Genomic DNA, 15063 nt, shown 5'->3' on the forward strand with positions numbered 1-15063 from the left:
AAATAAGATGAGGTTGTCTAGACTGCTTCCTTGTTTTTTTTAATGACAGTTTAGTGAAGATTAATGAAAAAATCTTTCTGAAAACCTAACCAACTCATCTTAGTGGCCTTTGAAAAAACAGTACGAGATTTTATACTTGAGTTTCAGTGGTAGTATCACAAGAGTATGAATGATTAAGAGAACTTGTGAGAAACTAACCAACTCATCTCATCGGCCTTTGAAAACAGTGGGGCCCCAGAACCTTCAAGAAAACGAGTCACAATACCTCTGTTTGGGCGAGACTGCTGGTATTATTTATTGACATTGATTCTTTGCGTCTTGCTGGTGGCCGTGAAGGTTAAAAGGACATGATGTGACAGGCATTGACGGAGAGGTGGTTAGCCTCGTCAGCACCACCAGCAGAAGGAGGAGGAGGAAGAAGAGGAAGAGACACTGCCCACACAACTTTAGATTTCACTGCCAAGGCCACTGCTGTGTTACCATCTCTCTCTCTCTCTCTCTCTCTCTCTCTCTCTCTCTCTCTCTCTCTCTCTCTCTCTCTCTCTCTCTCTCTCTCTCTCTCTCTCTCTCTCTCTCTCTCTCTCTCTCTCTCTCTCTCTCTCTCTCATGACCTCTCTCACCTCAGCCCTTGGTATTCTTCCTTGTCTTCTCGCATCCTCCTCCTCCTCCTCCTCCTCCTCCTCCTCCTCCTCCTCCTCCTCCTCCTCCTCCTCCTCCTCCTCCTCCTTATCCAACAACGAGTTTCACCCAATCCATATACAAGTTTGTGTGTGAGAACCATGAATACTTAGAGAGAGAGAGAGAGAGAGAGAGAGAGAGAGAGAGAGAGAGAGAGAGAGAGAGAGAGAGAGAGAGAGAGAGTGAGTGTTGATAATGGCCTATGTTGCCCTTACAAGACTATTATGACTCATTCTCTCTCTCTCTCTCTCTCTCTCTCTCTCTCTCTCTCTCTCTCTCTCTCTCTCTCTCTCTCTCTCTCTCTCTCTCTCTCTCTCTCTCTCCTCCTCCTCCACCCACACCTCAGTATGTCCCGGCAGTCTATCATCTCTCCTCCCTGTTTTGTCTTACCCAAGGGATTATGGGTAAAGAAGAGGAGGAGGAAGAGGAGGAGGAAGAAGGGGTGATGAAATAATTATCAGATGTGATGAAGGAAGGGAAGAGGAGGAGGAAGGGGAGAGAGGGGAAGAGAGAGAGAGAAAGAAGGGGAAGAGAGAGAGAGAAAGAAGGGGAAGAGAAGGGAAGGGTGTAGGGAAGAGAGGGGAAATAGTAGTGTGTGTGTCTGTGTGTGTGTGTGTGTGTGTGTGTGTGTGTGTGTGTGTGTGTGTGTGTGTTGGGGTCAGAGGGGAGGGGAAAAGTGGGGGAAAGGGGGGAATGAATAATTGAGGGGAACTGTACTGTGCATTCACTTTAAAGGGGCGCAACTATTGTCCTCCTCCTCCTCCTCCTCCTCCTCCTCCTCCTCCTCCTCCTCCTCCTCCTCCTCCTCCTCCTCCTCCCTTCGCCTGCCATTAACTACAATAACAGTGAAAATGTAACAAATAACGTGTTTTTTCCTTGTTTTCCAATATACACACGTTTTCCCTCTCACCTGACTCTCTCTCTCTCTCTCTCTCTCTCTCTCTCTCTCTCTCTCTCTCTCTCTCTCTCTCTCTCTCTCTCTCTCTCTCTCTCTCTCTCTCTCTCTCTCTCTCATGTAACTAGGATTCTGTGACTCTTCCTATGATATTTGGAGAGAATCTAGCTCCTCCTCCTCCTCCTCCTCCTCCTCCTCCTCCTCTGTAATGTTGTAGTGAGCCGTGCTTGGGGATGTGGAGGAGGGTGGGGTGGGGGGGGAAGTTACCTGGTGGATACACGAACAAACGCATATACGCAATTGTTGTGGTGGCAGCGGATCGATGAGAGAGAGAGAGAGAGAGAGAGAGAGAGAGAGAGAGAGAGAGAGAGAGAGAGAGAGAGAGAGAGAGAGAGGGGCAGGCGTGCGTTTGGTCTTAAAATGAGTTAGGCCTATTAGTTTTTTTTTCTCTCTCTAGGGTATTATAGACTCTCTCTCTCTCTCTCTCTCTCTCTCTCTCTCTCTCTCTCTCTCTCTCTCTCTCTCTCTCTCTCTCTCTCTCTCTCTCTCTCTCTCTCTCTCTCTCTCTCTTTTACAAGCACGCGCGCACAGGAAACGCTGGAATTTGTGACTTGTTTGGAGGAAGAGGGAGTGGGAGATGAACAGGAGGAGGAGGGAGATAAGGAGGAGGAGGAGGAGGAGGAGGAGGAGGAGGAAAAGGATGATGTGGAGGAAATGAACAAAGAAATATCCATACCAATCTCATGACGAGAGAGAGAGAGAGAGAGAGAGAGAGAGAGAGAGAGAGAGAGAGAGAGAGAGAGTTAACTACACATAATTACAACAAGAAAGTTCACGAGTGGGGAGGTAAAATATTGCCATGAATCATGTTACCAGGAATATTACAGTATTATATTATTGACCAGCCTTGGCAGATTAACACCGCGCTGCCACCACCACCTGCCACTTCACAATGTACTGCAAACATTCTTCCTCCTCCTGCCTTTAACAGGGCGCATTGGAAAATTACTCAATGTTTTGAATGATAGCTTGTTAAACAGTCATCACTTAAATTATATAAAGATTCGAATTTATTTATTTATTTATTTATTTATTTATTTATTTATTTATTTATTTTTTTTGGACCGTATTGCTAAACATTCCTCGCTCGTCCAGTCTGAAATAGGGCGCAGTGGAAAATACTTAATCATCACCTGAAGTTAGGTTAGGGATTCGAGGAGTGTTGTTTTTTTTAGTTACTTACGACCATATTGCTTAACAAACATTTCGTTCTTCCAGTGTGTTAACGTGCGGCATTGGAAATTATTTAATAGTGTTTTCATGGGTGTGTTCTCGAGTATCTCTTATTGAACAAGCGTTACTGGAAGTTGTTTGAAGATTCGAAAGGTGTGTTTTTTTTTATGATTCTAGTGGCAGTTTAACAAGTATTCATCATCATATGTAGAAAATGCTGATTAGACCATGCTTATCATCTCTGGCCTTTGAAAACCGTTCTGATGGGAGAACAAAGCATTAGGTAAAGTTGTTTAGGATTTGGACATGTTTTATGCGCTTAGTGATATTTAACAAGGTTTCTGGATCATTGCGGAATAGAACATCACGGAATAGAACATAGCTAATCATATCTGACCTTTGACAAACTACCTGAAGTGAAAACAAAGCGTTAGGTAAAGTTATTTGAGGTTTTAAGATGTTTTCTTTATGTTCCTAAGATTCTGGCAAAAAGACGAAATAAAACATGCCTCATCATCTGTGGCCTTTGAAAACCGTCGTGATGGAGGAACAAAGCATTTAAGTGTACAGGACTTGTGGATGTGAGCTGGGAAATGCAGCAACATACACACACATTGGGTTTGCCATTATCAGAGTGGACAGTGCGGGCAGGTGAAGCAATAGTGTATAATCTATTGAAATGCTGCCTGCCACTCTTCCCCGCCAACATGCGAGGCTATTCATAAAGAGAAATGTAGCTTGCAATGTATTATGAAGCGTGATGTTTGGAGTGGAAAATGGAATGCAACGGAAAGGGTGATTGTCATTGTGTTATTAAGTTAGTGATGCAAAAGAAAATGTTGACTGGAAGATATGTTGAGTTTTTTTTTTAATATTTTGAATGTTTCCTTGTGTGTGTGTGTGTGTGTGTGTGTGTGTGTGTGGTCATTGGTAAAGATAACTGTATATTTCGATTCATATGTATTGACTACGTAATCACTAAACTAATTGACTGACTAACCAACAAACAAACAAACCTTTTGACTGGACGACCTAACGAACTAATGATTGAATAACGAACTGACTACCTAAGTAACTATCAATTGACTGACTCAACGAATCAACCAACTAACTGTGTATGTGTGTGTATGTGTGTGTGTAGCGTGGGAAGGTGAGGACAGAGTGAGCCAGCCAGTCAGCCCGCCCTCTGCCACCCAGCCACCCACGTGTTCCTTTGTTGACAATGGAACAGCTGAGGGTCGGTGGTGGGGGGCGGGGTGGAGGGTGACTGGGGATTTCGTGACGTTCTCTCTCTCTCTCTCTCTCTCTCTCTCTCTCTCTCTCTCTCTCTCTCTCTCTCTCTCTCTCTCTCTCTCTCTCTCTCTCTCTCTCTCTCTCTCTCTCTCTCTCTCACGTGTGTGTGTGTGTGTGTGTGTGTGTGTGTGTGTGTGTGTGTGTGTGTTATACATTAGTTTCATTGACGCTAACTCAGATATTTCGTGGTAACCTGATTTCAGAGAGAGAGAGAGAGAGAGAGAGAGAGAGAGAGAGAGAGAGAGAGGAGAGAGAGAGAGAGAGAGAGAGAGAGAGAGAGAGACTGGAGAAAGCAAGAGAGCAACGACCACACCACCATACTTCCTTTGTTACTCACCACACTTTTTTTTTTTTTTTTTACTATTTCACGTATTCTGCCGCACGCTTCCCGTTTTCCTTCCTTTTCGTCGAGCCCACACTACGGTAAATTGACTTCACACACTCCGCCAAACGTTTCGCATCTCCCGCGGCGGCCTTGAACTTTTGTCACGGCGAGAGCACGCGAGAAAGTTCCTCCAAGTCATCCCAGACTAAAGAGAGTGGGTCTAAATTTACCATCATTCTTAGGGGGCAGTACCAAGTGGCTCATTGCGCACCCTTGTCTAGCAGTAGTAGTAGTAGTAGTAGTAGTGCCATAAACTTCACTTGAGGTTTGGGGGTTTCATTTTCATTTGAGTGATTGCGGGATTTCAAATTACGTCGGCTGAATGTGTGTCAGAGAGAGAGAGAGAGAGAGAGAGAGAGAGAGAGAGAGAGAGAGACTTACCTGTTCCATACATACCATGCCCTATTTATCCTATAGAATGGTGAGGGGGCGTTGGGTGTTGCCTCATTGCGCAACTCGCTCTGCTCTTTTCCTTAATCTTAACTTGTGTAGACTTAAATATGCCTGTCAGGGAAGGAAAGGGAAGGGAGTGGGGAAGGAATCATGTGTCATAGGGTCGGTGGGAGTTGGGAAGTGTGCTGAGGCCAGAAGTGTGGAAGAAACTAAGGGACGTGTGTGTTACAGTAAAGGTTGGGAGGGAGTAGGGGAGAGAAGGGGAGGGAGTGATGTAGGAGACATAGGGAAGATTGTTGAGTCAGGTATGTAGAGGATGAGTCACCCTGAGTCACCCCAGACCACCCTTCCCTCCCCCACCTAGCACTGCCCCACCCAAGTATGTGTTAGAGAAACTTTTTTTCCCCCTCTCCTAAGCCTATAGCACCTGTAGGCTTGTTCCTAAAGGCTTGGGTGGCTCATGTGTAGGCTTATTTAGGCTGTAGGTTTAGGTTGAGTTATTGATTTACCATAATTGATGTGTGAGACTTGTCTTCACAGTGCCTTAGTAAAAGTTTTGATAGTCTGCTTTGGATACTGTCTCCATTAATGGTTACTGCTTCTGGTACTGCCTCTCATAATGCCCCTGTCCTTGGGAAGCACTAGAGAGACATCAATGCAATAAGAAGAGCAGATCTTTTAAGCGGTTTTGCTGATTGACAGATTCTTTGCTTGTTTTAACTTATGATGAGCCATGCTTATTGCAGGGCCTTAAGAAATATAGGTGTTATTGTACAATTTTTGCTCCCCATAGTCAGGAAGATATATCACTAGAAAGATAATTTTCATGTGTGATTATTACTATTCAGTGCCTGACAGATAATGGCTTTCCTCATGTTCCATCCTGTCTCATCCAGATGTCTCCACTTGTGTATTTCCTTACTACCTGGCCACCAGACACTCAAAGTAACCATGTTTTTTTCTCCACAGAATACCACCATGCCTATCTGCTGCGAGTGCCTGGGGACAGAAAAGAGTGTTAATGGTGGCTTCATTCACTGTACCTTCTGCGGAACTTCAGTGCATCCTAAGTGTCTGCGGCTTGACCCCTCGGCCTCTGTCAGACTACAGAAGCAAGGCTGGCAGTGTGAAGCATGCAAACCCTGCATTGTGTGCCGAAAGACTGGCTCAGAGGTGAGTTTCGGCAATATTACGAGTGTTGCAGTTGTTCAGTAATTCCAAACTTTTACATTATCCTTCATCTAGTTTGATTAATAATGATTTTGCTGAGAAAGCATAGGTTGAAGAACATGGTCATCACTACACTAGAGAAGAGTGTTTTTTATTTCATCTCATCTTACCATGTTTTTTTCACTTCTCTTAAACTATTTCAGGCTTTATCAACAAATTTATGTCTTATTGCAGATTCTGGGCAGCCTTATCATGTGCAGCTTCTGTGATGATGGCTACCATGTAAGCTGTACCACCCCACCCCTGGAGCAGCGGCCCATGTCCCCCAATTGGTGCTGCTCCCACTGTACCAAAGGGCCACGAGCTGCCACAACCACCACCACCACATCCACCAGCATAAACAACAATAATAACAACAGTCGTAGCATCACGTCCTCCCCCAGTAGTAGTGTGACAGGGGAGGGCACAACACCCACCTCAAACACCTCAGCCTCCAACAGAAAAGGTCGGGGGAGGTCGCGGAAAAGCTTACAGGAGGTGAACGCAAGAAGTAGAAAATACAGCACCTCATCTTCTAGTTCGTGTTCAAGGTTAGCATTCATGCTGTACAGAAGTGAAGGGTAGTTTCCTAAGTATTAAGTACTAAGTATTATTGGGAAACATATTATGTTACTTATTTAAAAGAACATTCTTTTTCGTACTTTTTAAACGCTTTTCATCTTTGCACAGATCTGCATCACGATGGCGCAAGAAGAGTGAGAGTGACCACCACAAGGAGCCAGCCAGCGACTCTGATGACAGTGAGGGTATGCATGGCCAGATTGGTCCTCCCAAGAAACTTATTAGTGACAAGTTATCCAAAGAGAAGGCTAAGTTTTTCAAAAGAAGTTTTGGGGAAAAGGGCAAAGTTAGAGCGGTGACAAAGAGTGACTTGCAGGTGGAGTCTCACAGTACTGCGGGTGCAGGTGCGTCTAGGCCAGCAAGCACAGGCAGTCGAGGTAGACAGGCAGAGTTGGCAACCGAGTTTAGCTCGAGTGGACCAGACTCCACCTCAGACACAAGCAGTAGCGATGAGTCAGGCACTGGTCCGTCTGAGGTTGCCAGAGTGCGTTCTGGCGGTGAGCCCAGCCCGTTGCTGTCCTGCAGCCCAGCAGGAAACACTAGTGTTTCAGGGACTGGTATTCCTGCTAGAAAGTCTGAGTCTCTTAGTGAGGGTGAAGTAGATTCTGGGAGTGGTACTCCCCAAGAGGAACGCAGCTCCTCCTCCACTAATTCCTCCAGTGCCATGATGTCCTCAGGCCCTCTCCGCAGCCTCTTCGATGGCCTCAGTCACTTGTACACTCCTTATGATTCTCGCAAGAGGCCGCTGCAGGCACAACCAAAGTATAAAGGACCAAAGAAATTAATGCAGCCTTCAAGAGAGGGGGAAAGTGCAGCACCAGGGGAGGTCAGGGTTGGGGGTGGGACAACAGTGGAGGAAGAAGGGGAAGGGCCACAGCGGGGCATGGAATGTGGCGGTTTGAGTGCCGGGGGTGTAGAAAGTGGTGGCACATGGTCGACTTGGGCAGCCCAAAGGTGGCCGGCCTCTAGTGTGGGGGTCATCCCGGGCGGTGCCAGCGGGGCCCCTTCAACACGGCCCGTGGGAGCCCCTCTGGTGGCCAGCCCAGTTGGTGGCTGCCTCGGCCAGGCCCAGGCAGCTGACGGACGCAAATGGTGCAAGATGAGGGCGGAAGGCTGCTGCAGCCACACTGGGGGTCAGGGTAAGGCACTCTGTGGACCGTGATGCTGTGCTGCCACCTTCCTGCATCACACTCTCTGCTCCGTAACGCTTTGCTTCCCTGCCGCCGTGGCCTCTGGTGCCGTCGCTGGTGACTAATGTTGCTGCATGACTTGCTTTCTGTGTCACCAACTCTTTTCTTAACATTGTTTACCCTTACCTTTAATTTAGCTTCTTTTAACTACTCTTTTTTTTCCATTAATTGATTTGCATTTCCTCAGTACACAGTGTTGCAGCTCTGTGGCCAGGATTGCATTGTTGCCTCAGGTCCATGTCTGCACCTCACTAGTCATGGGCACTTGGGAAGGCAACAAGTGGTGTTAATCAGTTTCTTAAGTAGATTTCACATGAGTACTGAAGTATCATAGCAGCCATCAAGACGTGTTCATGTTTTGGTGTGCAGAGTGCAGCCGCTCAGGAACTGTTTACAGCCACTTTATAGATGCTAGCAGCAGGTTCTGCATCAGCCAGTGCTTGACAGCTTCAGTGCATGTGGAAAACAGATGTGCATGATATTGATATTCACCATGTAAATGATATTGAACTTTGCATGACATGATATCCAACCTGAGATGTCAGGGAACTGAACACCGTGTCTAAATTTGTGTGAATCCTTTGAAATTTTGTTTTGTTGAAGCTTATGATTTTCCTTTCTCCTGGTTGTAGTGTTATGTTGGCAGTTCTCTTCAACGGTTACCACGAGAGTTGCCCCGGCTTAGCTTACCGATTGGCAAATTTATAGGGGAGGTGTGGCGGGGGAATAGCTATCTAAACAACCACCACAACAGCAGCAAGTACAGTCCAGGGATGGCACTCAGGAAAGTCTTGTCCCTGCTCAGACTGGAAGACAACCTCTCAATTTGGAAATCTGGCCTGTCTGACACCACCAGAATCTAAGCCTAACATTAAGGTGTTTAACCCTCAAAATTCAGGATCCTGGTTATTGATCCGCCTGTAGATACCCGGGTGGCTTCTCACACCCAGCAGGGCTGAGGTGGTGTGCTTCCCTTAGTTACTCGGGTGAGGCTGCCGTGGGTCCCGACTCACTCCATACTCATATTAATCATTTATAACTGGTTAATTTTAGTTGTTTTAGACATTACTAATGCTTAAACTCATTTTCTTATTTTGCAAATCATGTTCAGAGTTCATGTGAATTAGACCAGTCCTTGTTGTGTAATCAAGTAGTACTTTTGATATACATATATTAATGTTTACTTAAACAACTATGTCAGTAGCATTTTGACTTAAGTAGTAAAGTAAAGCACAGCCTGTGAGTTACTAGGTAGGTACATGCATGAGGGGCTGAAGGGTTGGTCTCCTCACCAGTAGTGGAGCGCAGGCCTGGCAGCATGGAAAAGATGCCTCGCCCCGTCCTGCCCCCGGGAGTCACCGAGAGGGACCTGGAGATGTTCAAGAAGGCTCAGGAGAAGGCATCACAGGTCAGTGTGTCTTGCAGGGTGCTTTGTGACTCATCAGTGCCATGACAGTCGTCTTTCACACAGTACAAAGAACTTTTTGTGATGAGAAGAGGAATTAGTTTTTTTTTATTCAGTGAAATACCTTAGAAATGCATAAAAAGTATGGCTGCTTTGATTCTCATAATCAGACCATGGAGAACAGTATTCCTTAAATATTGTTTTTTTTTACTTTTTTTTTTTTTCTTTCTCCCTGAGATAAAAACTTGATATCATGTATGCTGACAACTCATTTTGTGGCTGCAACTTGTATATTCAGGAGATGGACAAGAACCGGACCACAGTGCAGGAGCGAGACCCCTTCAACATGTCTCGATGCCCTGCCAGCATTGACTTTGGCCAGTATGACATCCAGACGTGGTACTCAGCACCCTATCCCCAGGAGTATGCGCGGTGAGTGCTGATGACTGTGATGGAACAATTTAAGACAGTGTATTTGGTTGTGACATCTTCTCTTCACATAATTTTTTATCATACACAGAACAACAGTTAATGTCTGTTCCCTCCTGGCAGGCTAACCAAGCTCTTCCTGTGTGAGTTTTGCCTCAAGTACATGAAGAGTGCGTCCATGCTGGGCCGCCACCTCAAGAAGTGTGTGTGGCGTACTCCACCGGGGACAGAGATCTACCGCAAGGATGGTTTGTCCGTCTTTGAGGTCAGTTTTATGTTCTGTGTTGTTAGGGATGTCAACTATGATGTTTTACACTCTGTGTCTGACAGCAATGCCATTTGTATTGTGTGAATGTTAAGAAAACTTTGCTTTCTCATAAGAGTCTTCTTTTTACAGGTTGATGGTAATGTGAGCAAAATCTACTGTCAAAATTTGTGCCTGTTAGCTAAGCTGTTTCTGGACCACAAGACCCTCTACTATGATGTGGAGCCGTTCCTCTTCTATGTGTTGACCCGTAATGATGAGAAAGGGTGTCACCTGGTGGGGTATTTCAGCAAAGAGAAGCTGTCTGCTCTCAAGTACAACGTGTCATGCATCATGACTATGCCCCAGTACCAGCGCCAGGGTTATGGACGCTTCCTCATCGACTTCAGTAAGTCCTACCATTCACTGTAAACTTATCATGGCTACTGCTGCTAAGGGGAATGTGCCAAATCATACTTAAAAGTTTTGTAAATTTAAACCCTGTATGTATAAAGATTTTGAAAATTAACAAAACTTTCAAGTAATGGATTAGGTGAGTTTCAATTATTAATGTGTTGAGATTCATGAAATACTATATCAGAAGTTACTTGAAGCTTGCCTGTGCATCAATATACCCAGCTGACATCTCCACAAAGGTGGATAGCCAAGAGAAAGCATCCACACACGTAGATATGCTTAATGTAGCAAAATACTCTGTTTCATATTTATTTTATAGACATGTAAGGACTAACTTAATGTTGTGTCCAGGTTACCTTCTCTCCAAGCGGGAGGGTCAGCCAGGGACACCTGAAAAGCCCCTCTCAGACCTTGGCCGAGTGTCTTACACTGCTTACTGGAAATCCATTGTGCTGGAGTACCTGTATCACATTAAGAATAAGAACACCTTCAGCATCCAGGAGGTAGTAAAAGACAAGGCTATGTATCCAGCAGATGTTGCCTACACCCTCAACATTCTAGGCTTCTTCAAGAGGGACTCCAACAACCAGTGAGTTCAGCTCCATCTAGCACAACCACTTAGAGCTTACATGGTGACATTGTTCTCAGGATGTGTAGTTCTTGATGTGAGGTTTGCATTGAAAATAAGACCTGGTTCATAACATTGAATATATTCCACAAATTGAACTGTTTTGTGTATTATGTAAGTTAGCCAAACTGTTTTGTGTATTATGTAAGTTAGCCAATGTCCACTTTGGATTCATATGGTTTCACAAATCATCATATATAATTGGTTATGTATTGAGCATTTATTTAGAATTATTCTAAGATCCTGTTGAAGATCTTGGATAATACAGCTTAGATTTAATGTTTAAGATCTTGGATAATACAGCTTAGATATAATGTTGAAGATCTTGGATAATACAGCTTGGATATAATACATGCAGCTCCAGATGCCAGTCAATTTCTTCACTCATGAGTATGCTTTCCACAGAATGGTTGTTAGTATAGACTGGAAGGTGGTAGATGAACACTACCAGAAGCAGCTGAACAACCCGCGGCGGCTGAGGCTGGACCCTGAAGCTCTGCGCTGGTCTCCACTTTTGCCTGGACATAATATTTCAGCACACCAGGACTCAGATGAGGTACAGAAGGATGAAAGGGTAGTGTGGATGGTGGGCCAGGCATGCCTTGTGGAGTGTCCTGTGTGTGTGTGTGTGTGTGTGTGTTTATATATTTATTGAAATATCTATCATTGTGCTTTTTTACAGTGGGAAGAAACACTTGACATGTCAAATTGTCAAATTTGTAAAAATATTATAGTTAAAGTCAGTTAGTATTAATTTTTTCATTACTCAGGAGGAGGAAGAAAAGTTTGAGGATGACATGGTTAAGGTGGAGGACAAGAAGAATGTGATAGAAGGAAGTAGAGCAGAGGTGAAGGTGCCGAGTGCTGAGCCTTGCGAGTCTACTGCTCTGTTAGCCACCACAAGGGAGGAGGTGCAGGATGAGGCCAGGGCCACACCGCCTGCCAACCACGTAAGGACTCACAGATCCAACAAGAATGCCTCAGTTACTCCGGTGTCAGCTGTAAGTGTTCTTGTAACTAATGATACGTATGTGTGATTGTAAACACATCAGTGGTTATCCTAATGGTTATGTTCAGAGATTTGGTATCAACAGCATCTTGTCATTATGTAGGATGTAAAGTTCTCCAGTCAAATTAATAATGGTCTTTTTGCTATGATGTGAATTATTACTGTTATTTGTAGTTACTTAAGAAAACATGCTTAGGCATGGAAATCAAACTAATTCTTTCATACAATCCTCCTGTTTCTTTATTCAGGTTGAAGCCAAAGAAAGAGAAAAAGAGAACATTAACAGCAACAGTGAAGCAAAGCAAAGGAACAACCGTTCCTTCCATGCCAAAGGAGACGAAAAATATGTGGCATCAAAGGAGGATGCCTACGTCTTTAAGGAAGAAGAGGAAGAGGACTTTGAGCCCAGCTTCCGCAGTCTCAAGAAGGGTCGGCGAAGGTCACATGCCCTCAAAGAAACCCAGTGTTCCCAGGAGAAGCACAGGGTGAAGAGTGCAGCTCATAATGATGGGGAGGAGAGGAGGCTGGGTTCAGAAGAGGGTTTAAAGGCATCAGACAAACAAACATCAGAGGAAAAGCCACCAGGAGACAAGAATGTAACTAGTGAGGTCACAAAGACAAGTCCTGAAGATCAAATGAAGGTTTCAGAACATGGAAGGTCTGAAGACTCAAGAGCAAAGGCCAGTGAGAGTGAAAATGTAAATGAAGATAAACGAGGAAGTGAAAAGACAGAAGCAGATCGTACTTTACCATCACAAAAAGAGCAAAAGAAAGAGGATCACCAATCAACAACTAAAGGTCAGTTAATTTAATTTTTTACGGTAAAAATGTAAAAATAAAGATTGTTTGTAATTGGCTTATACATTTGAGGAGAATTGTACTTTTTTCACAAAACAAAGTTTGATAACGAATCCATAAAAGGATATTTTGCTGTAGTATTTATTTTCATGCAAGTGACCATTTTCAAAACCTGTGGTAAAGAGCAGGATGTAGAAATCATTGTAAAGAAAATTATATATGGTCCAAGTTAATTTTACATGGTCTTGTAAGATTACATTTTCATGCATGCATTCAGTAATCACATTGAAAAATAGAGCACTAAAAAATAATGCTATATGCTTTAATGCACATGTGTGTTGTTCACCAACAGAGAGTGTGAGGGACCAAGGCAACACCAGAAGAACCACCACCACCTCAGATGCTGCAGGTGCTACCAATGCCACCCCAGATCCAGCGTCCTGTCCCAGACACACCCGAAGAGCAGCATCTTCATCTTGGGTCTCATATGGTGACTTTGACAACGATGATTCCCAGGACACACCAGAGGAGACCCATTCCCTTACCAGGAGCCGGCGTGAAGCCCATGCCACACGCAGCAGCCGCAAGAAGTACCTGAATGAGGAGCCTGAGGAGGAGAAGAGGAGGGATGGCTCACTGAGAAGCAGGAGGAGGATGGAGCAAGAGGAGAATGACAAGGAGAACCAGCGGGAACATGTATCCAGGCGGAGGAAAAGGATGGAGGTGGAGAGTGAGATGGAGAGCCGAAGAGAGCCAACCATTAAGAGTAGAAGAGTTGATCCTGAGATTGAGGAGGGCAGGAGAGAGGGCTCGGCCAGGCTGCGTCGGAGGACAGAGACTGAGGAGTGTGAAAGGGAGAATCAGAGGGAGAGCTCTTTGCGGAGGAGGAGGAAGCCAGAGGTGGAAGAGAGTGAGGAGGAGTGCAACAAGGAAATTACAGTGAGGCGGAACAGAAGGAGAGTAGAGGTGGAAGAGAGTGAGGATGATGCCACCAGAGAAGCTCCAGCTCAGAACAATATTGGGGTTGAGGTAGAGGAGAGTGAGGAGGAGCCAGCAAATCCTAGCAAAGACTCCAGACTCAAGGTGAAGAGTGAGGAGGAGCTCCCATCTCTCAGCAAAGACTCCAACCTCAAGGTCAAAGGTGAGGAGGAGTCATTGTCTCCTAGTAAGGACTCCACCAGCAGACTCAGGGTGAAGGGTGAGGCTGTAGAGGAGGACCAGCATCCAGTGGCAGGCTTGAGAGAGTCCTCACGGATAAGGCGGAGACTGGAGCCGGAGGAAAAAAAGGAGTCCCGGGATATCCCAGAGCGGCCACACCGACTTCGAAACAAGACACAAGTGTACTCTGCGAGAAGCACCAACACAGGCACTGGCAGCAGCAGGAGAAGGAAGCACTCTGAGGTTGAAGAGGAAGAGGAAGTGGTGGTTGAAGTGACTAGCAGCAGGGGCCGGACCATCAGGGTGAAGCACCACCCAGAGGCAGACGAGTATCACAACAGCCACAGCCACAGGAACAAGCGCCACAGGAAGAGTGAGGAGGCTGAACACACCACCCCCAGGAATGAAGAAACAGAAAGGACCACCAGGAGAAAAGAGGAGATAGAGCGGCCTGTTAGGAAGGAAGCTGAAGAGATGCAGCGCACCAGGAAATCAAAACGCATTGAAGAGCAGCCAGAACCACTCAACCTGAGGCCAAAGAAGTCCAGGCCAAGCCGTAACCTTGAAGGAGCTGCAGCAGGTCTGAGAACTAACCTTCCTCCAACACCTGTGGCAGACCATGAGGAGGAGAGAGAATTGGTGAAGAAAGAAGAAGAGGGGTAAGTCTAGAGTTGTAAATTTTTACCTCTTAGTTCTCGAAAACAGGTGTCAGACAGAGGCATAAATTGTTTTTTCATAATGATGAATACAATTATGACACTATTCCATCAAGGAATACTAAGTAGTTTTACAACATTTCTTTAGTAACTAGTGATTAGACTTGCACTATTACTTATTCTGACAAATCAAAATGCTCCTTCACAGCCAAGAAACTATAGAACCTGAAATGCCCCACCTGGAGCCCATGGTGGATTTAGAGAAACCTACTGAACAGTTGCAGGTGAGTGGTGGTGGATTCAAGGTCTGCAGTTGAGTCACATTGAAGAAGGCATGTACAGTATGTGAGAACTGCATGTTTTTGTTTTGTTTGGTACTAGGGATTTATTTCATAAACCCATTCTGTTGTCTGAATTTATGATACAAGCAAATATCCTTGAAGGATTACCTAAACATAACT

At 45.1% G+C, this 15063-nt stretch overlaps 1 protein-coding gene across 8 annotated transcripts in view; it reads left to right on the forward strand.

The window, feature by feature from the left end:
- Window positions 1-15063, forward strand: part of LOC135089138 (histone acetyltransferase KAT6A-like) — a 45143-nt gene that overhangs the window by 24025 nt on the left and 6055 nt on the right. For 5 of the 8 annotated variants that reach the window (XM_063984416.1, XM_063984420.1, XM_063984419.1 and 2 more), the window contains 13 exons: window positions 5847-6050; window positions 6282-6637; window positions 6777-7807; window positions 9154-9266; window positions 9562-9695; window positions 9816-9957; window positions 10090-10345; window positions 10705-10942; window positions 11387-11537; window positions 11752-11982; window positions 12239-12788; window positions 13141-14605; window positions 14811-14886. In XM_063984416.1, the coding sequence (XP_063840486.1) occupies window positions 5847-6050; window positions 6282-6637; window positions 6777-7807; window positions 9154-9266; window positions 9562-9695; window positions 9816-9957; window positions 10090-10345; window positions 10705-10942; window positions 11387-11537; window positions 11752-11982; window positions 12239-12788; window positions 13141-14605; window positions 14811-14886 (4947 nt within the window). The remainder of the gene's footprint in view (window positions 1-5846; window positions 6051-6281; window positions 6638-6776; window positions 7808-9153; window positions 9267-9561; window positions 9696-9815; window positions 9958-10089; window positions 10346-10704; window positions 10943-11386; window positions 11538-11751; window positions 11983-12238; window positions 12789-13140; window positions 14606-14810; window positions 14887-15063) is intronic. The other 3 variants (XM_063984418.1, XM_063984422.1, XM_063984423.1) reach the window with 3 other exon arrangements.

This window comes from Scylla paramamosain, chromosome 32 (genome assembly GCF_035594125.1).
Source record: "Scylla paramamosain isolate STU-SP2022 chromosome 32, ASM3559412v1, whole genome shotgun sequence".
NCBI classification, from domain to species: domain Eukaryota; kingdom Metazoa; phylum Arthropoda; class Malacostraca; order Decapoda; family Portunidae; genus Scylla; species Scylla paramamosain.